Here is a 20,190-nt window from a genome sequence, read left to right as displayed (position 1 = left end):
ATCCCGCACAAACCACCAGATCTCGAAAGCTCCCTCCCACAAGCCGCCAAGATGTTTATGGCAAGGTCCGAATATGGTATGTCTCGAAGTTTAGAACTTGACGACGAAGCGGCGGCAGATTGACTGACCTGGGGTTCTACAGATCGGGGTATCAAGTACGTCATCCCACCGAGTCCCCAACGCATGCTGTCTCTCCCGCACTTCTCCAGCCCTCACCCTCGAGCTTCACCAGGCTTCTAACCACCGCTCCGTCACAGCACCTTCTCCCCGGAAGGCCGTCTCTTCCAGGTCGAATACTCGCTCGAGGCGATCAAGCTCGGTTCCACAGCCATTGGTGTCGCCACCTCGGAAGGCGTGATCCTGGGCGTTGAGAAGCGCGTCACCTCGACGCTGCTCGAGACCTCGTCGGTGGAGAAGATTGTCGAGATTGACCGGCACATCGGGTGCGCCATGTCCGGGCTCCAGGCCGACGCCCGCAGCATGGTCGAGCACGCCCGCGTCGAGTGCCAGAGCCACGCGTTCAACTACAACGAGAACCTCCGCGTCGAGAGCTGCACCCAGGCCATCTGCGACCTGGCCCTGCGCTTTGGCGAGAGCGCCGACGGCGAGGAGAGCATCATGAGCAGGCCGTTCGGCGTCGCCCTGCTCATCGCCGGCTATGATGAGGACGGCCCGTCGCTGTACCACGCCGAGCCCAGCGGCACCTTCTACCGCTATGATGCCAAGGCCATCGGATCCGGAAGCGAAGGCGCCCAGGCAGAGTTGCAGAACGAGTACCACAAGGTAAGCTCCACGCACGGCATGCGAACGCACCAAGAAATTCACGTCCGAAGGAGATCCATCTAACCGAATGAACCCCCACTTCCGTAGTCTCTCACAATCGAGGATGCCGAGACGCTAGTTCTGAAGACGCTGAAGCAGGTCATGGAGGAGAAGCTGGACTCAAAGAACGTGCAGCTCGCAAGCGTCACAAAGGAGAAGGGTTTCAGAATATACACGGACGAGGAAATGGCCGCCGTGGTGGAGAGGCTGCCAGCAAACTAGGGGAGCTGAACTGGTTTGCGTCAAGTATGAGCGACGAAGCATCGCATGGACAAAGGCAATAGCTTGGGGATCATCAAGCGGCTTGCATGATAGATTCTGTGTAAAATGGTGCAATGCTAGACGATCATCATCGTCCTTGAGAACATAAAGTGCTATCAGGGCGAAATGGCTCATTCGTTGTTGGCTCGGACAGCAAAGCGCTCTCAGAACACCAACGCCCAGTTATCTTCTCTACGCCATATAATCCCTGCACGTCAACACCCTGGTACCAAATGCAAAACGCACTTCACGAAAGTCAACAGTGCTTATCGCTAATTAGGAAGACTGCTGCCGATTCCCCAGCTCGAGCTTCTCAAAGTCCTGTTCGACGAGTAACAAGCCCATGGCAAGACCTGGGCCTTCGACATTCTTGATCTTGCCCTTGCGCTCCTGGATGCTATCGGCGCTCTCGCTGTCAATCTCCGCGATCCGCAAGTCCAGTGTCCTCGGCCCGTTGAAGTGGAATAGAGACACCGAGTCAAGATCGGGATCCCGGACATAAGGCGGACCGCGCTTGAGCTCAAACGCCCGGGTCCATGCTGATTCACAGCCCATGGCGATCCGCCGGGCCGACTGCCACCCTGTGAGGCGGGAGGTGTCATGCAGGCGGCGGATGAGCCAGCGCCGCTGGTTATCATCGCGATACTAAAAAATTTCAAAGCAGGACGGATTAGTTGTTGAATACAGCTACAGCACAAGTTGTATCCTGGCGTGGCCGCTTGGATCGAGAACTTGGACAAATTACTCACCTGAACGGCCGCTACAAAGAGTGGGATTCCACTCTCGATCAGTCCAGCAGCCTCGAGGGTGCTCAAAACCGTCGATCCTGAAGTGTCTTCGACAACTCCCACGGCTATCCGGCCGATTTCCATGGCCCATTCTGCAGTGTTTGGCGCCTGCAGGCCCGCAGCCATCATCGCGATAGGCGGCATGGTTGGATGAGCCCGGTAGAGCATAATCAAGCCCATGTAGTAGTTGAGCCAGATGCCCGCGACCGAAAACGTGCGATAGTGACGAGACGGCCCGAACGGCGTGTCTAGAGGCATAAAAGCGTCGGCATCAAGTGGTGCAAAGTCAGGACCAAGCGCGTTCTTGAAGACCTCAAAAGCATGTCTGATGCTGCCCCATTCTTGATGCGCCGCGGCCGTTTGTGCGTCAAAGTCGAGCTCGCTTTGTGAAGCCTGGTCTTCTGGAGTGGTCTCTCGAGGTGGGCTGAAACCCGCTGGCAGAGGGACATTCCCAGATGCCGGGACGAGGCCAGGGAATGTGCCTGGAGGCGGGGCCTTTGGTCCATGTGGCGACCTGCTCAAAGCGACCTTTTTTCGGGCTTGATCTCGTGTATTGAAATTTGACATGCGCGCGAGGAGTAACATGAGGTGGTCGAATGTTCCATAACTGTCTGCGGATTAGTACTTTTAGTCCCAGGGGTTTCTACCTGCGCAAACTTACACAGCATCGAGTCTTCCAATCGGAGCGCGTGGGGGGCAGGCCATCCACTTGTTATAGTCCATGCTTCACTGTCGTTAGTGAGCTTGTCAATGTGTCCTGGGAAGGAGGGCTTACAAAAGTTTCTGTCCTCCAAGAATACTCTGATAGGTATCCATCTTGCAGTACCACCAGTACAAGTCGCTCAATGTCTCGTATGTTTCGACGTCTTTGTTCGTCACTGGCTGTCTGGGATGAGGACGAAAGTTCTCGTCCCAACTGTCAAAGCCGTGGTCGGCGTATGGTACCGCTTGCCCCGAGATGACACCTAGGAGGGGTGCATCGATCTTGTCCCAGTCACGATAAAGATAGATCGGATCGCCCTCGTCAATAAAGTCAGCGAAACCGTTCATCTGAGCTTTAGTGCGCATCTGTTCGCGTGCATAGCGCTCTTCTATGCGTCGTGCCAGCACAGCTTTCGACATGCTCAGGAAGGGAATATCTTTCATGATCCACCGTGCTCCGAGCAGATGCCGGCACCACTTCTCATGATCTGAGTTCCACACTTCCCAATATGCGAGCAGCAATGTAGCAGCCAGATTTGCGGGCTGAGCTCGTCTGGCAGGACGGCCAACATTTCGAGCGATCCTTCGGAGAGCCAAGTGGTAGTGCTTCAGCGATGCCGTGGGCTGGTTGCCTTCCAAGCGAGCGATCTGCAGGCTTGCTATTGCCAAGATTGCCTGCAACAATGCAGGGTGGCTAAAGGAGAGAACGGGGAATGTGGCTAGAGTAACATGTCAGTTAGACAACTGCGAAGCGACCCTTTATGCGAATCACTTACAGGCCCAAATGTGACGTTGTGATCGCGCCAGTTGTCGACCGTCAATGATAATGCCAGCATCGTGGCTATGACGCTCGTAAAGAGATATGCTTGGTCCAGTGACTCGGATAAAGTGCGAAAAGACAGCGCGAATCTGTTCGTCGTTCAAGGGTGACTGTGATGGCTCAGGATCGTACGTAGCCATGCTATTGCCTGGGAACGCTTCAAAGTTCCGAGGTTGTGTGCCCAAGGGGTCGCGCGGGTTCCTGTGCATATGTGCGACGAATATCCCAGCTTGTTGCCCACGCAGCTGTATCATTTGCCCTGCAGCGCTCGTTCCCTCATCGGACTCGTCCATGGACTCGTCTTGGCGATAATCTTCGAACTCCCATTCCTGTAGCTGCTCAGAGCCGATATAATCTTGTCGGCGTTCCAACAGGATCTCGTCTGATTCCACATGAGGCCGTGCGATCCCCTCATTCATCGGGGGATTCCGGAAGGCCTGCTCTGGAGAAGCATCTGAGATGCCTGCCGCCGAAGGCATACCAACACTGGCCGCTCCCACCCACTGATCTTGCGGGTAGGCTCTGAAAGTGTCTTGGCCAAGATCAGGCATATAGGTATGATCTTGCGAGTTCGTGAGGGGCGGCTGAGATCCATCATACACCGTGGGCGCTGGTAGAGCAGAACCCCCATCGGGAGGGTACATGTGTTGGTGAGGATGTAAAGCTGGGGGGGCCGGTCCACCTAGCGAGGGCTTCGGCGCCAGCAGAGGCTGGGTAGAGAGCCTTCGTTGCGCCGGAAGCTGCTGCTGTTGCTCTTGGTGCATAATAACGTGAGGAGGGCGGGCATGATATTGGAGTGAGCCCATGGGAAGTCCAGCATACATGCCTAGCGGCTCCTTGAATACGACACGTTGGTTGTAGCCCTCGCATTGGCGTTTCGATTTGATACAATTATTGCAAGTCGGCCTGCCCTCGTCACATTTGATGCGACGCTTGCGACAGGCTATTGCTGGCATTAGTACGAACATCATGCTCTTGAGTGGAGGCCCTAGATACTCACTTAGACAGCCGGTTTTGGTGCGCTTCCGGACTGCAGCCTTCCTGCTAGAGGGATCGGCAGTATCGTCGCCGTCCCTTGGGGGTTGGTGATCACCATTGGGGCTGTCCCCATCGAGCTTGTCGGGTTGGGCCTCCATGGCTGTTGTCGCGCAAGTCGCATCCCTATGCGCAAGCAAATAGTCTTACGACGCTGGATCCGGAGGCAAAACGGCGAAAGAGTGCATTTGCATCAGGCGCATGAGGTGAACATCAATGGTCGACCCGCACGACTGCCCACGGTTCTTGTCGTCAATATCCTGGAGAAGCCCACAGCCAGCGACAATTCGACAAGTCGGCAACGACCAGCCTCGACAGTCGCAACCGAAGACGGAGCGGTCGGCACCTTGAGCTTGAGATGGCGTGGGAAGAGCAGGGGGTACTAATATTGACGATTATGAATGCTCGACGGTGATCAGTAGGACAAGTGAGGAAGGTATGTCATATGTCGGAGGAGATGCTTCGAAGGACACAGCAAAGGTCGTTTGTAATGGTGGGGTCTAAGAACTTTAAAAGCGTTTACCCTTGTAAGTCGTTTCAGACTATCTTTGGGTTCATTGGGGGTCGGTGAAGCGATGGGAGCGCGTTGCACGCCCTATGGCGATCGCCTGCCGTGCTGGTGCTCTGTGCCGCAGTCTCGGAGCGATGAGTGAGCTGGTGGCCACTGGCAAGGTGGTAAAATCTCCCACCTGTCGCAATATGAACCAGTGTCCGTGGCCGGTGTCTACCCCTGGAGCCGATGGCAGCACCCGGAGGCATGCCTGCAGTGGCTGCACAAGCAAGGCAACGTGGGACAGTGTTCGGAGCGACACAAACGGCAGCCCACATGCTGAGATGACCCAAACCTCGTCACTCCAAAGTTCCGCTCTTCCCATGTAGTGCCGACAGTCTAGGCCGTGGTCGAGCTGGAGCATCCCTGAGCGGGACTCTAAGCTCAGTGCCCTGACGCCGCGCCATTCCCCGGAGCCTCTTCCCATCCGGGCCATGCTCGTCACAAGCTCGTGCATTAGCCCGAGGCCGGAGGCCTGGATACCCCTCGTGCGACTGGATCTGGCCCACTTTAGAGGTGCAACCGCGCGTGGAAAAGCATCTGTCGACTCGGCGTTCAAATGGTTGTTTCGAGGCAGAGCAAGGTGACTGCCAAAGCGAACTGGTCGATATTGGAGACCGAGTTGCCCAATTATTTCAATTGACAGAGTCAAGACCCAGTGAATTGATGAGGCAGGCAACACTGTTTCTCTCGCCTGGTGATTGCAGAGTTTGTGGGTAATCGGTACGGACGGACGCAGGCACCCATGCCACTCGTGTTGCCAGTTTCACATCCCTCGTCCTCTTCAACAGCGATTCTGGTACGGAGATTAGTGGCAGCACCGTTGCGTCGTTATCTCGATGCTCCATGCAAAAGGGCACATGTCTTGAGAGTTGTAATAGCACCTGTCTTGGCGTATACATAGAGTTATGCTGTCGCAGGCATGACTACTGTCTCCCTCCCTAAGGAGTCCTAAGGAGGATATGCCCTCCTGAACAGGTCAATCATTGGACATACCAAGTTGTCGTCCACTTGCTTAGCCTTTGAGCAAAGAGGTGTGACATCAGGCAGCTCTCGAGACGACCTGTGGGGCAGGGCAATCTGACACGTCGAGGCACACACACACAAAGTGCTAGCCCGTTGAGCCGTCATAAACGCTGTTGGCCATTGGGTTTCGGGGCCATACCCGATGGTCGAGTGGCCATGAGACGGATTAGGATGGACTGAAGCCGCGTCATCATTGCTCTGAATGTCTCCGGCAGCGCGGAAAGGTCGTGATCGGAACAGCTTCGGCCCTCACTGGCACCCGCGGTTGTGACGCGGAAGCGCCCGCCCTGCTGGGGGTTTCCCTGCCCAGGGTCCTCCTGGTGGCTCGCATGCAGCGGGTGCACGCGAAGTTTGAGGCTCCTGGCCGCTCAGATATCGTCATGGCTTGAGAGCTGGCACTCTGCGTGGCATCCCTTCATCTTTCCCGAAATGAAACGACTTATGTAACTCATGTTTCTGTTGATTTGATTGAATCCGCGCGGCAAATCTTGACTGGCGTAGGACTCGAGTGAATGGTTGGCTGGATGGCCTGCTGGTGGTTGGAGATACTATGGTATTCAATTGATTGCATTGCATCTGAGACGCACCTGCCAGTGGAGGCCTGTCAACCCACAGCAAAGAGTGGGGTACCTTCGCCCGTGCATCCACCCATGCGCATAACTAATCCCTGTCGCCTCTAGAGCTCTTAGCCTGGAAGAGTGATCGGGTAGTTCTGGGCAGAAAAAAAAAGCTGTGATATTCACTTGAGCACGACCGAAGCCAACGCCTTCGTTGGAAAACAAAAAAAAACACCCCTACCAGCCAGTACCAAGCTCTGCACATTGCCTGCTCTTACGCACCGCTTCCACATCCAGACTCAGGCCTGCTTGATCGTCGTCACACCTATCTTCTCCCTCGGCCTCTTCTTGCTTTGCGTTGAACGCTGCCATCGGCGGCGCGCCTGCACCACCTGTCATCCCTCCCCAAGAAGCCGCGAACCATGTTTGCTGTAAAGGGCTGGTCGGTTTCGGCTGACAAGCTCAAGGCCGAGACAGCTACAGGGGCTGCGCCAGCACCCAATGCCGCAGACTCTGACCCCAAGGCCGCCTCAAAGAAGCGCAAGCGGCCGCAGGCGGATGTGACGAGCCTCAACGTGGCAGATCTCTGGGAAAAGGTCATCGAGGGCAAGCCCGCCGCTGGGGACAAGAGGAAAGCAAAGACGCAGCAGGCCGGTGATGCTCAGAAGCAAGGCCCAAGGGACAATGGCAAGAAGGGCGGCAAGGCCGCTGCCGCGGTAGTGACCGCAGTAACTTTGGAACAGGAGGACGACAAAGCTGCCTCTGATGCTGCGAGCAAAAAGTCAAAAAAACAGAAATCCAAGGACCAGGTGCGGACAGCTGAGCCCATACAGTCCTCTCCGTCAGTACAGAAGCAGCAGCAGCAACAGGATGGAGACAACACTTCAGAGACTCTCGCCGACGGGCCCAGAAAGAAGGCCAAGAAGAACAAGAAGGCTCGGAGCGACAACGAGCCGGCGGCTGGAGGCCAAGACCAACAGCAACCAAAGAAGGACAAGTCCTCACAACAGACAAACCCGCAGACGACCCTCGCCATGGCGACCACGGCAGTGCCATCTCCAGGGCCCAAGATGACGCCTATGATGATCAAGATGCAGGAGAAGCTCGTTTCGTCACGGTTCCGCCATCTCAACGAGCTGCTGTACACGCGGCCATCCGCGGAAGCGTTCCAGCTGCTTGACAAGGAGCCAGAGATGTTTAGCCAGTATCACGAGGGGTTCCGGCGCCAGGTCGACGTCTGGCCAGAGAATCCCGTGGACGGCTACCTCGAGGACATCAAGAAGCGCGCACAGATCAAGGCCCCGCACAAGGGCAAGCCTGGTGGTGGTAATGGCCGGAGCAGCAGCAGCAACAACACCAGCTTCGCCCAGGAACCTCTACCTCGCACCAGCGGGACCTGCACGATAGCGGATCTCGGATGCGGCGACGCCAAGCTCGCCTCGGAGCTGCAGTCGAAGAAGAAGGCCCTCCGCCTCGACATCCTGAGCTACGACCTGCAGTCGCCCAGCCCGCACGTCACGCGCGCCGACATTGCCAACCTGCCTCTGGCCGACGGCAGTGTCAACGTGGCCATCTTCTGCCTCGCCCTCATGGGCACAAACTGGCTCGACTTCGTCGAGGAGGCGTACCGCGTGCTCCACTGGAAAGGCGAGCTCTGGGTCGCCGAGATCAAGAGCCGGCTAGGCCACGTTGGCGCGCCCGGTGGCAAGAGGGCACCCGGCGGCGGAGGCGGCGGCAACAACGTGGTCACCCACAGCGTAGGCAACAGGAAGAAGGCCGCTGCGGCAGCCAACAACAAAAAGGCCATGAGCAAGGACGCCGAGGCCGCCGACAAGGCCCGCGAGGCCGCGCTGGCCGTCGAGGTCGACGGGGCCGAGGACAGGCGCAACGAGACGGACGTGCGCGCCTTCGTAGAGGCCCTCCGCAAGCGCGGCTTCGTCCTGCAGGGGGAGGCCGACCTGCGCAACAAGATGTTTGTCAAGATGCACTTCGTCAAGGCCGCCCCCGCGACCGTCGGGAAGAACGCGTTCCCCCCGGCAGGCGGCAACCCTGGCGGGGATAACAATGCCTCTGGTCCTATCCGGGGCCGCGACTCCCGCATGGGCCGGGTCTCGGCAAAGTTTGTCGAGAGCGCCGACGACGAGTCTAGCAAGGCTGCCGAGAGCGGGATTCTCAAGCCTTGCCTGTACAAGATTCGGTAGACAGAGTGGGTTCCTCAAGTTTGAGATACACAGGCGACTTGTTTACCGATGGGACAAGCGGTCAATGGTGGGCCCGGCAGTTGTTTCAAGAGGAATAAAATCAAGGGCAGCAGTCCAGCTTAGATTGTAATATTGAAGAGCTCGTGGAATCACCACCGCATGCTGGACGAACCACAGCGAAGACGTACAAAAAAGGAAAGCCTGCACATACGAATACAATCTTAATTTCACGCTAGGACGCCTTCTCTATGAACTGCTACGGACGCCAATGCCAATTTGCCCTTACATGAGTGTGTTTTTGTCCGAGATGCACCAGGATATGGTCTGTGTTGCTTGATTTCTTCTGTTCGTGATGTTTCAGAGTGGGCTTCTTGCCTCGAGAACACCTGCCTTGCTATCTAATAATGCACTCCTCCTCTTGGCCACGAGCCTAGGCGTCAAGAAGAAGCCCAGCGGCCACTTCGACATTGCCCTCGGCTGCTTCGAGAGCTTGGATCGCCGCTTGCCGATTCGCCCCCAGGGACATCAGCGTCTGAATCTCAGACTCTGGGAACTGTTGCTGGCTTTGTGGCTGCTGGGCAGGCTGCGACGGAGGGGCAGGCTGCCGAGGTGCAGCTGAAGGAGCAGCTGAGGTCCCCGCTGCGGGACCTGTCACGGCGCCTGACCGCGCACCAATCGTCGTACCACCAGGGCCGCTGACCGTTGGTTCTTGGTTGATAGCTTCCTCAGTCTCTCTAGGAATGTCGGACTCGCCCAGGAAACTGATGCCTTCACCCTGGATGATGAGTTTGTTCTGAGAAAGGTCAAGAATGGCCTGGTGGCCCTTCAGGATATCCAGCCCAAGCAATAAATCGACCTGCTTGCCCTCCATGACAGTGAACGCCGCAGGGAGGTACTTGGTGCCGACCTGGAGCATCGTGTAGTGCACGCGGCCGATAATGTTGGCGGTGCCGACGCCACGGGCAATACCGGCGAAACGCTTGTCGACCAGGTGCATGATGTTACACCTTTCAGCACAGTCTGGCGACATGATGGTTGCTTGGGCTCCAGAGTCGACTAAAGCCTTGACCTCGACTCCGTTGACTTTGACGTTAAGGTAGAGCATGTGCACGCGGCCGAGCACTGTAATGAATTTGTCAGCAAGAAGAGATCGGGTTTGCACACACGGACGAAGTGCTTACACTCGGGGTTGTGGTCCATGGCATTTTGAAGGTTCTCCATCACATTCTCCTGCCGGATGATCTCGGCTATCCTGGCCTGTGACTCTGGGTTGAACTCGTCATTGTTGAGCGCCTCAATCTCCTGCATCCGCTGCCGCCGCTGAGCCTCCTCTTGGCCAGCGGTATCCCTCAGGGCTTGTGCAAAGCGCTGCGGGTCGTTCAGGGCGGCGGCGAGCGGAGCGTTCATGCTCTGCACGCGGGCTCTGAGCTGAGGATCGCCCAATATCTGCAGCCGGATCATCTCTGGGTCCTGCGCAACGCTGCCTGCACCAGCTCCAGCGCCTGCCCTCCGTTGCGCCTGCTGCTGCTGCTGCTGTTGTTGTTGCTGCTGCTGCTGCTGTTGGCTCTGGGCACTGCTGCCACGCATGTCACGGACGTGCAGGGCGAGCATGTCGCCGTCGGAGATCTGGAGGGCCTGGAGAGTCTGGGAGTCGTCGGTGACGAGCTGGCCGTTGTGGTACAGGTGCTGCGAGGGCACGGGGATGCCCTCGGCCGCGATGGCGCTTCGGAGCGTATCGATGGTCATCTCCGGGTAGACGTCGAGGGTGATGAGGCGAAGGTCCTGCTCGTCCATGTCCGGATTATTGACGTTGAGGGTGACACGCCTAGGGGCGATGTCAGCTCCATGATCTTCACAGGGAGCATGGCTATACAACAATTTGCCTTGGGATTGGACCTACATGATGGGCGGAAATGTAGCCGTTGCTGGCAAAGCTGGGATGATGTAATGACGATGTAGTGGTTCGGGACCCGTCAGTCTGGCGGGGCTTGCTGGGTGCGGTGGACAACAGGTGCCTGCCCGGAGGCTGTCGCTCAGGAGTTTTCTAATGATTTTGGAGGACGTTTGTCGGCGGTGCTGGGTGCAACGTGTGAGCACGAGGATTGGAAAAGGGCCGTGGGCCAAGGAGCGATGTGCGCGGACTGCCGTGCGGATGTTTTGGAGGGGGAAGCCAGAGAAGGTGGGCTGCCCGGCAGGGGAAGCTCTGGCTTAGTGGCGGGATCTCCATGCCATGCGGCGGGCGGGAACGCCCCAGGCCGGATACGGGAGTGCATGTGTCAGAGAAGCGCCCCAGAGGCAGCAAGCAACCGCCCAAAGGGGACACTGAGTCACCAGGGGCACAATAGAAGGCCCCAGAACCTTGAGCCTTCAAGGCTGGGGGTTTGAGTTGGCTCGCCCCAGGCACCCGGCAGGTGTCGTGGCAGGCTGACAAGAACATGACGGCGACCTGAGGCAGTCATCGTCAACTCTTGGCTGCCTTGCTTGCTTGCACGCACGGGGCCGAACAACCCCTGCCTGCATTGTCCGCCCGCAATCCCGGTCGTCCTGGGGTTCCCACCCACAGAGGCTGTCTGTCTGGCCCAAGTGCCGTGGTTGGCGAATGCAGGTCGAGGCCCTCTCTGATTCGCCGTCTCAAAGTGGTCGCCCACCAGATCAGGCACAATGGTCAATGTCCATAATATAGCGACTTTACCAGAGTACTAAACTCTCAAGAGACAAACCACCCAAAAAACAACACCCGGTGTCATTGTTTGCCATCATGGGGACCGGAGCCCCCCCCCAGCCCTCCAGCAAACACACATTGGACTGTTTCTTGCCGGCCCACACAGAGCAGTGGCACCAAACAGAGATGGATGGGGTCTGAAGACAACTTCACCTTCATTTCTAACCCTTGGAGTAGTACTTCTTAGTCTAGTCAAGAACGTGAACCATGAAGCATTACCACTTTCAAGACAACACCCTCGTCGAGGTCACATTGCTCTGTTATACATTGTCGTCTTTTGTACATAATCGTTACACTTCCACGAGCCACACTGCCCCTTGCAGCAAAGTCTCCTCCCAAAAGTTGCCCGAGACCCCATGAAAACCGCCTCCCCCGTTTTTTTTTCTTTTCTGGAAGGATTAACCAAGTCTAACCGACAACCTCCTTCACAGCCCTGGCAACCTGCGCCTTGTCGACGCTCTTGCCCTCCAGCGGTCCGCCGGGGGCGAGCAGAGTCTTCATGACCTCGCCCATCTTGGCCTTGCCACCAGCAGTGACCTCGCCCTCGCTCGTCATGGCCGACACGACCCCACGCACGACGAGCCTCAGCTGCTCGTCCGTGACCTCCTCGACCCCGGACCCGGCGACGTACTCCTCGAGCACCCGGATCTGCGCCTCCTCCTTCTCCACCAGGTCCGCCCGGTTCGCCTGCCGCGCCTCGGCGCTCGCCTCCTCGTTGCCCCGCTGCGTCTTGCGCAGCAGCGCAATCAGCTGCGCGTCCGTCGTGATCGGGGTCGCCGTCTTGGACGCGTTCAGCGTCGCGGCCAGGACGGACCGCAGCACCGTCAGCCGCGGGGCGTCCTTGGCCCGCATGGCCGTCTTGAGGTCCGCCTTGAGCTTCTGCAGCAGCGGCGGCGGCGGAGGCAGGTCGCTCGAGTAGTGCCGCCGCGTCGAGCCTGGGCTGTTTGAGGCGGAGAAGAGACCGGAAGCACCGGCGGCGGCGGAGGCAGTGGTTGGCTGGCGGAGAGGCTTTGGGAGAGTTGTGCGGGTTGCGCGCAGCAGGCTGCTGGCCGCCATGCGGCTTGAGGCGGGGGAAGCCATTGTGGAGGACAGGTGTGAAGTGGCGGAAGATGGCAGGTTGTGTGAACCTGCTGCCAAGTCGCTATCGTCTAAGTGAACCTGGAAACGACAGAATGGACTGTGGAAACGCTTCGTGGACGTGGGTTGACAGAAGTCGTAGCTTCGATGGTGTGCAGGTGGAGTGTTGTGGAGAGCTGGTACACCGAAAAATGTTGATTGGCCAATTCGGTGTAACGTCTTCGAGAAGCTCCGTCACAGTGCTAAGACAGTGCACAAACAGTAAGGCTGTCTCTCTCTCCGTGCCGACCTTAGCTGCATATCTCTCCAGGTTGTACTCGTCACCTCTATAGTAATGCGGTAGATTCAGGCGCTTCTGTGAGGTATTTAATGAATAAAGGTTCTCAAGTGTACCTACGTTGTATTTCGGGCTGTAATCCATATTCAGCTTCCACCGTAGACGGGAGTGCCCGCCAGTTGTGATATCCCAGAACAGAGCTGGCTGCGATCTGAAAGCTCGTTCGTATTGTTCAAAACACTATTCAGTACACAAGGTTCTGACGACTTCACTGAGGTCTGTTTCAATCATGCTCATATGAATGCAAAATGAAGAAAATAAGATCGAGACAAAGACAGCCTACGATGCAAGCATGATGAGGTCTTCTCCTGAAAGCGCGTCTTATGCGAACAGCAAGACTTTTTCTTCTAGAATTCTACATGAACAGGGGCAAGAATGTTTGACGATTCGACTGCTCGCACTTACGGTGTAGTCTAACTTAGGCTCTTCCAACAGCTGGCATGGTCCCAGCAGGTTTCCTAGGCAGAATGTATGTCTGGATCGCCAACAAATCGCCAATGAATGTGGCCCGAGAAGCGAAAGTCTTGGGCAAAAGGGTGTGTTGCGGACTTGTGGTATCAACTGGGCCTTCTAGTCCTACCTGTGGTCACACCGGCCGTTGACCAATACATGCATAACTGTGACAATGGGTTAGGTTATATTGGGCACTATTGATGTAGTGTACTGTTGTGACAGCACTTACACACGGAAATAAGGCTGGGGTTATGATAGTCAGGAACTGTTGGACTAGGCTTTCCTCTGGAGTTGCGGACTAACCCGTAGAGAAATATCGCGTGCTTCTGCTCTGGCCCGCGCCAGCAGGAGATGGTAGTCTGAGTATGGCATCCTGGCGAGTTCGTCAGCGATTGAGAAAGCTAGCTTAACGTGTTTTCATGTTTCTACCCCAGTACTTCCATGAAAGGATACAGAGAGAGTGACCCAAGTAAGCGCTGGACATTCTCTTCGTTGCTTTGACCGATTTTTACGTGGTGCTCATGCTGGCCTACATGCGAAGAGTTAGTGGCTGCTCTCTACTTTGCTCTCAGTGACTGGAAAAGTCACCGTTCGACCAACCACACATCGGGAAGACGTATGGCCTGCCCGAGTTGTTGTCGACATCTGTGAAACCCGCCCGTCTCAGTCTTGGCCCAAGTTCGCGCCCAATCTTTGAGTACTTCCCAAGCTTGTCCATTGCGTTCTGATACAGCCTGGACCATTCTCGCAAAGCGTTTCCTGTACTGCGAAGTGAGCATGGTTATCATATTAGTAAAACCTCGGGGCAGCTACGAACCATCGCCTAGTCGGCCATTGTCTGATTGAGACTCCAAGTCCAGTTCAACCATTTGACACCAGCCACCAGGACGAAGTATTCCAAAGATTTCTCGGATATAGGAATCCCAACGGCCGGAGTTGATGCCTCCAGCCACATCTCGGCTGTTGACAAAGTCGAAATGGTTGCGAGGAAATGTCTCTGGGCTGTTTCGAAAGCTATAGCATGCATCAGCAGGAGACTGTCTGCGCCAGTATTACCCTTTGTCTTACGCACTCTTGGTTCAAATCGAACACGTCGAAGTATAGGTTCTCTGGCTGGTCGAGGACGTTGAGTAGCATCACATCGTTGACATCCACACCAGTGACCTGATGGAGCAAACTTGTCAGCGCCCATCTCAAGGCAACTTGGTAGCCTCCCCAATCTGGAACCGACATTCGTAAAGGAGTGATAGTGAGATTTGTGGAGCTGCATTCAAGCGTACCTCAAAATTTGTGTTGCCGATGGCGGTAAGGCTCTTGACAGTTTCGGAACACCACTGGGCAAAGCGTTCGTTTTTGATCAATGTCGGTCACACTCAGAAGCGAGACTGGGAAACTCTCACAATCGCGTTTCCACAACCACAGTCAAGGACGCGCCGGATGGTCTGCCTGTGGAGGGAGGTCTCAGGTACGAAGATCGTCTCGCCGTAAGACAGAATTGATAATGCAGCGTGCTGAAGCAGTAGCCGTTCGTGCTCGTCCTGCCGCCAAGAACGGGGTTAATCATTGCTGGATACCATGACAAGTAGCATGCCGGATTGTCGACAACATACATGATCGGTAGGCACGAAGGATATGGAGTTGTCTATCGAGAAACGATGGAAGACTCTGTTGTGCAGTGAGAGCATGCTGTCCTCGGGATCGCTACCAGAATCTGGCAGAGCCTCAGGGGATGGGCCACTACGAATTGTTAGCGGTCGTGCATGCCATCAGTCATTGAGGCGACAAGACTCACTCAGCCATGCCTGATTGCGCCGTCGAGAATACCAAGACTCTTCCTGGCAGTTTGCAGGCTATGGCCTTAAGGAAGAAGTCGTGCGTTTCGTGGTTCGTGAAGGGTTGTGTCTAGTGGTTCGGTTCAGGAGGCCATAGACAGGGGTAACTGATGTGATGAGTATTTGTCAACAGAGTCTGCCATGCTGCCCAAGCACTATTGCCTCACGAATTATGCAAGGAAGATCTCTCCTCGTGCGGCAGGGCCGATGCATTGCGACTGCAAAAGTGCGCGGCGGAGACAGGCTTGGATCATGGTTCATCCCTACGTTAGGGAAGGTGTATGCAGCTTCCATGTCCCTGCCGGGATTGCTGCAGGAAGGGGGAGCAGGTGCGTCGTGAGACTGCCGTCCTGCGGCTTCCGGTGGCAGTATACGTACTCGACGCTTTCCACAGCAACTGTCGATGGTACTTACACTAAGTATGGTTCTGGGAGTTGGACTAGGTTGGCCAGATGGTGGACATGACCACAACACCCCCGAAGGGTATCCTTCATTATGAGCCCGAGTCGAATAGGATAGGTACGGCCAGCGCACTTCTGATCGGATGTCTCGATAACAACAAGGATTGCCCGGATCGGGTTCAGGAAAATCCTGGCCTTGTCAAGCTTTCGGGCCACAGCTACTCAAACACTCCCCGGGGACATCATAAAACTTTGCACATATTTGGTGGCCAGATTGGGACAGGAACGCAAGCGATTAAACTCGATATCGCCCTCCACTGCCATGGCCACTTATCGCTTCCGCTGAAACCGTCTCGTCAGACCCTGCAATGATCACAAGAAGCGAGGGTAATCCAACCTTCCAAGCCAAGATCATCTGGTCAACCTACTGACCATACTCACAGCCATCTCAAAGAACGGGTCGGCCTGTCACTGTGGAGGTGTGGCGCCCTGTTGGGATATCAGTAGTTGCGCAAGCAGGGGTCATCGCTGCTTCCAATGCTTGGCCAAGCCCACCACCCGGGTACACGGGTGGCTCAAACTCATCATTGCTCAGCTCCCATGATGACAGGAAGGGAGACCTGTTTGCTGCTCGAGATACGGATCTACATGTGTTCTTTCATGAGGCCTTCCTGCTCGTCCCAACTCGAGGATTGCGCCTCGGTCGGTACTTCTGTCTCGCAGCTTCTGCGTCCACAGGAGCGCAGATCTTTCAGGCCTCCATCATTTAGAACTGGCCAGCCACACTCACACTCGGTCTCGGCCGAAGTCACAGGGTCGCAGCGACCTATAAGCATCCATGGGCAGACGCAGAGACCCTTGCTCTCGCGCCCGGCAAAACTTGCTCGGCTGCATGAAATCAAGTCACCGTCGTGGGACAGGCCCTCCGAGGCATTTCCTTAAGTCACCGTCTCGCGTACTTTGCCGGGCCATCGGCGTCCCTAAAGGACACCCAGCCGTCATTAACCCGTCTCGAATGCTGATCCGTAGGAGCTCCAACGATGTATCATTCGAAACGCAACGTCTGCGTTAGCAAGCACTTGAGCGTCGGTTCTCTCAACTCGGCCGATCGTGCTGTGTAATTAGTGAGTGGGTAGGATTGAGACACGAACACAAAGAGAACGTTGCATCGCAGTACATCCAGCAACCCGGAAATCCCGCTCCAGAGAACAAGGGCCCCCCTGCATGGACCCGAGGTTCTGGGACAGCTGCGGGTGTGCTCCCACCCGAGCCTGACAGGGCCGGCTTCAGGGTTCTTTACCACGAACGGCAACCAAGGCGTCGCAATGCTTGCTGCAAGGACAACACATCACTGCATGGCTTTGCAGGTTATTTTGGCAGTATCTACTGAGTAGGTTGGAAAGTGGAGGCATACGTGTATACGCGCCATATGTCATCGTTCACGTACCCCTTATGCTGCTGAGTCCGTTTCAGTAGCCAAACGTACCGTGGATCGCCACACACCGTCGACAGGTAGCGTGCTACGACTCAGTATATGGTTCAACGCTCTATTGTTTGCTTGTAATTTGGCCTGTATTGTGTTACCTTTTCCCTGTGCAATCGTGCGACAATTATTCTCACATGTCTATACGTATGCGTCCAGGGTCTAGCACCAAGTGAAAACTGGATTTCTTGCCTTGACCGTCTCGAGGCGCTCCACAATCACCTTCCTCCGGATCCCATCCATGCCCTCAGCTGCAGCATAACCCAGGTCGCCCTCAAGGTCGTCATCATCATAGTCGCCGAATAGATGCTGCGCAATGGAGCCGCTGTTCCTGCGCCGCCCTGTCGCAAAGGAGAATCTGCGCTCCGTTTGGGGACTATACATGTTCAGGCTCGACCGCGACGGGCCGTGGTAGCTCGTCCGAGAGACCTGCTGCTCAGCACCAGGGCGTGACCGCCGGGGCCCTGCAGCGTTCGCATCCTCGAAGGGATTCTGTCGTGTGCCGTTCGGCGTGGCGCGAGAATCCTCGTTCGCTTCCGGCGATGTCGCACGCGGGCTCGTCAGCTCGAAGCGGCCAGGGTGCGGCAAGGGACTAGCCATGCCCAACAGGTCGGCGCTGGTGCTCTGTTCAGCAGTCGAGTTTGCTGCGCCAATGTCAATCTCTTCTTCGTGCGATGCTCGGTGGTCCACCTCATTCTTCTGGCGGCGCTCTTCAGAGGTGACCCTCATAGGGACAGCCACGGGCACCTCGACCAAGTCATCCCACACGCAGACCTTGGCCCGCCTTGTCAGCTCGAGGGGTCCGTGATCAGGCGTCTTCAGGGTTTCAACGACGTTCCAAGCCTGGCCCTTCATGACTGCGATCTGGCGGGAGAACATCTTTTCCTCAAAGTCCGGATCCATCTGGAATACCTTGCGCAAGGCGAGCTGCGTTTCGCTCCACCACTGACTTGAGGTGAGCAAAGGCAGGAAGTGGTCTCTTGTCTTCTGGGAGAACGGCCGGCCAATGAGATCGACCGGCAGGAACAACCATCCAAAGGGGAAACTGTGGTGAAAAGTCAGTATTGCTTGGGGAAAAGGCTGTCTCGGGTCGCCGGCAGATTGAGAGAACTGACCTTCGCCAGGCGTCAGGGTGTTTCCACGGCCATGAGAGCGAGTTGTCGATCGCGCCAAGGTGTATCGATGGCTCCGGGCCGGATCCTGTGCCGGTCGCGTTCATAGGCTTTTGTGCCCTGTATGCGCCTGCCCTTGGTGATGCATCTCTGTTTGGTACTGTTACAGGTCTATTGGGACGGTCTCCGTCCTCCTCCTCTTCCTCTTCGTTTGTCGTTTCCAGATTGAACTGCGGAGGCTCGGACGCGATTGAGACTGCCTGTGACTCCCAGTCTACCTTGACCATCCAGTTGTCAAGACCTCTGTCGGTGTTTCGCATAATGTAGTCCAAGATGACGAGCTTCTCAAGCTCTTCTCTGAACGACTGCTTGAGGGTTTCCGTCCACCTGAAGTTGTCTGGACCCAGGGGTCGCTGTTCAGGGCTGTCCTCGTCGTCACTGTCGGCACTTTCACCAGCGGCTCTGCTTCGTGGACGACAGTTGTCCGCCCATCGTCGCCGCTTGTTCCGATGCGTGTCCGTGGACCGGAACCCGGACCAGTATTGGTCTGGCCAGGGATTTTCCCGCAAGAACACGTTTGCGTCTTTGAACCCCTTCAAGAAGACCTGGAAACTTCCGGCCTTGGCAGGGTATGGCTTCTTTTTCCTGTAAAACGCCCTCCGGTCCCAGTACGGGTAGTGGAACGACTTTGAGGACAAGTGGATGACATCGGTGTAAGGCACGATATGTGTGCGAAGTTGACAATCCAGAGTATACGCAGCAGCCTCGCTCACGTACGACAGGTTGGGGATCAGACTGTATTCGAGTGTTAGAAAGGGGCATGTCGAATGGATAAGATTAAAGCTTACCAAGCTCGCCCAAAGAAGCACGGGAACAGATTCCGATGTATCCATTTGTTCCATTTGGGATTGCCCGCTGCGTAGGGCTCCTCGTCTTTAGGCTTGAAGACTCCAACAATCTTGCCCTCCGTGTTTCGAGCAAAGTAGCTGCCACTGCTGCCTTGCGTGATCATGCTCGGGTGCATTCCCTGGTCGATGGCTGTCTGTACACTCTTGACCACCTCATCAAATTCTGCCTTGGACATGGCCGGCGGTGGCATGGCCGCAAGGCTCTCGAACGTCGCAGGCCTGACCCCTTCGGGCGCGTGGAAGACACTGTAGACAATCTCGGGGCGCTGCTCCTCCCCTGGTGTGGTCTTGCCCTTGCCCCTTTTGAACTTCGAGGCGATCTCGTCCGCCCATCTTTCCAGGCGTGCGTTGATGGCTTTGAGGTCGACACCCGAGTTTGCTCTACCCCTCGGGGGACGCGACCGGTACTTGGTGTTTGCACGCGGCGAGGTCATGCCCGAGTGGGCTCTGGGCTGAGTGATGGGTGCGAATCGCGGGCCGGACTGCGGCTGCAGGGAGGTATAGCTCTGGGCCAGCACATCGTCATCAGAGTCATCGCTGAACTCCTCAGCCTGGGCAAGGCGTTCGTAGCCTGTCGTGGCCGGCCGCGGCATGGTTGTTGCTTGCGGGAGCTGCTTCAGACGGTTTTCGCACTCGTGCGTTCTCGCGTTCCGTGGATGGTCGTCTTCTGTCGGACACGGCGGTCAATCGCGCGGGAGAAAGAAGGAAAGTAAACCGCTTTGCGCGTTGTTGTTCCTTGAGTTCGTGGCACGCTTCCGGGGCAAAGGGGCTAATCGGTAGCGTAGGCGGCAGTTGTACGAAGTAATGGGGTGGTCGTCTGCTGGTGTAACCACAGCTTGAAGCACAGCTTGACAAGCAACCTCGCGACAGAGAAAAAAAGGGAAATGAATTGGACGAACTGCGGCCGCGACAACGAGGCTGTTGACCTCTGGGAGCTTCTGCGGTTTCGAGTCGTCGTTGCAGTCGTCTGAAGATCTCGAAATGCAGGGGCCGCCTGCCGCGTCGACTCCGGAACTAGCGTCGTGGAGGTGGCCCGCTGGCATGCTTGCGCGAGTCGCTGCCTGTCAAGGCTCAAGGCCGGTCTGCCTGGAAACACGTCGCAC

At 56.4% G+C, this 20,190-nt stretch overlaps 7 protein-coding genes across 7 annotated transcripts; 3 read left to right on the top strand and 4 right to left on the bottom strand.

The window, feature by feature from the left end:
• Positions 1-51: 51 nt before the first annotated feature.
• B0I36DRAFT_374053 (nucleophile aminohydrolase) lies at positions 52-1,044 on the top strand (the record flags this gene model as incomplete). The annotated part of the gene is made up of 3 exons (XM_046160242.1): positions 52-80; positions 258-783; positions 871-1,044. 3 exons carry the CDS (start codon positions 52-54, stop codon positions 1,042-1,044), a joined length of 729 nt encoding a protein of 242 aa, XP_046012617.1.
• Positions 1,045-1,359: 315 nt separating this feature from the next.
• B0I36DRAFT_362728 (uncharacterized protein) lies at positions 1,360-4,529 on the bottom strand (the record flags this gene model as incomplete). The annotated part of the gene is made up of 6 exons (XM_046158701.1): positions 1,360-1,728; positions 1,833-2,478; positions 2,533-2,595; positions 2,647-3,292; positions 3,350-4,336; positions 4,394-4,529. 6 exons carry the CDS (start codon positions 4,527-4,529, stop codon positions 1,360-1,362), a joined length of 2,847 nt encoding a protein of 948 aa, XP_046012616.1.
• A 2,454-nt stretch (positions 4,530-6,983) lies between these two features.
• B0I36DRAFT_242095 (methyltransferase-domain-containing protein) lies at positions 6,984-8,762 on the top strand (the record flags this gene model as incomplete). The annotated part of the gene is made up of 2 exons (XM_046149878.1): positions 6,984-7,277; positions 7,485-8,762. 2 exons carry the CDS (start codon positions 6,984-6,986, stop codon positions 8,760-8,762), a joined length of 1,572 nt encoding a protein of 523 aa, XP_046012615.1.
• A 3,130-nt stretch (positions 8,763-11,892) lies between these two features.
• On the bottom strand, positions 11,893-12,564 carry B0I36DRAFT_362725 (Yqey-like protein-domain-containing protein; the record flags this gene model as incomplete). Its single annotated transcript, XM_046158700.1, has 1 exon — positions 11,893-12,564. One exon carries the CDS (start codon positions 12,562-12,564, stop codon positions 11,893-11,895), a length of 672 nt encoding a protein of 223 aa, XP_046012614.1.
• A 1,212-nt stretch (positions 12,565-13,776) lies between these two features.
• On the bottom strand, positions 13,777-15,151 carry B0I36DRAFT_362724 (S-adenosyl-L-methionine-dependent methyltransferase; the record flags this gene model as incomplete). The annotated part of the gene is made up of 8 exons (XM_046158699.1): positions 13,777-13,880; positions 13,952-14,110; positions 14,169-14,365; positions 14,424-14,515; positions 14,632-14,685; positions 14,752-14,889; positions 14,962-15,088; positions 15,144-15,151. The coding sequence occupies 8 exons, from the start codon at positions 15,149-15,151 to the stop codon at positions 13,777-13,779; spliced, it is 879 nt and encodes a 292-aa protein (XP_046012613.1).
• Positions 15,152-15,789: 638 nt separating this feature from the next.
• Positions 15,790-16,577, top strand: B0I36DRAFT_116264 (uncharacterized protein). Its single transcript, XM_046147970.1, has one exon. The coding sequence runs from the start codon at positions 16,122-16,124 to the stop codon at positions 16,524-16,526; it is 405 nt and encodes a 134-aa protein (XP_046012612.1). The 5' UTR covers positions 15,790-16,121; the 3' UTR covers positions 16,527-16,577.
• A 315-nt stretch (positions 16,578-16,892) lies between these two features.
• On the bottom strand, positions 16,893-20,044 carry B0I36DRAFT_322801 (phosphatidylinositol 4-kinase). The gene is made up of 3 exons (XM_046153892.1): positions 19,028-20,044; positions 18,183-18,974; positions 16,893-18,112 (listed from the first exon to the last, which is right to left on the bottom strand). Exons 1-3 carry the CDS (start codon positions 19,678-19,680, stop codon positions 17,230-17,232), a joined length of 2,328 nt encoding a protein of 775 aa, XP_046012611.1. The 5' UTR covers positions 19,681-20,044; the 3' UTR covers positions 16,893-17,229.
• Positions 20,045-20,190: the final 146 nt, after the last annotated feature.

This window comes from Microdochium trichocladiopsis (genome assembly GCF_020744255.1).
Source record: "Microdochium trichocladiopsis strain MPI-CAGE-CH-0230 chromosome Unknown B0I36scaffold_5, whole genome shotgun sequence".
Classification (NCBI taxonomy): Eukaryota; Fungi; Ascomycota; class Sordariomycetes; order Xylariales; family Microdochiaceae; genus Microdochium; species Microdochium trichocladiopsis.
The sequence above is the reverse complement of the archived record's forward strand: the minus strand, read 5'-3'. Positions and strand labels throughout refer to the sequence as shown.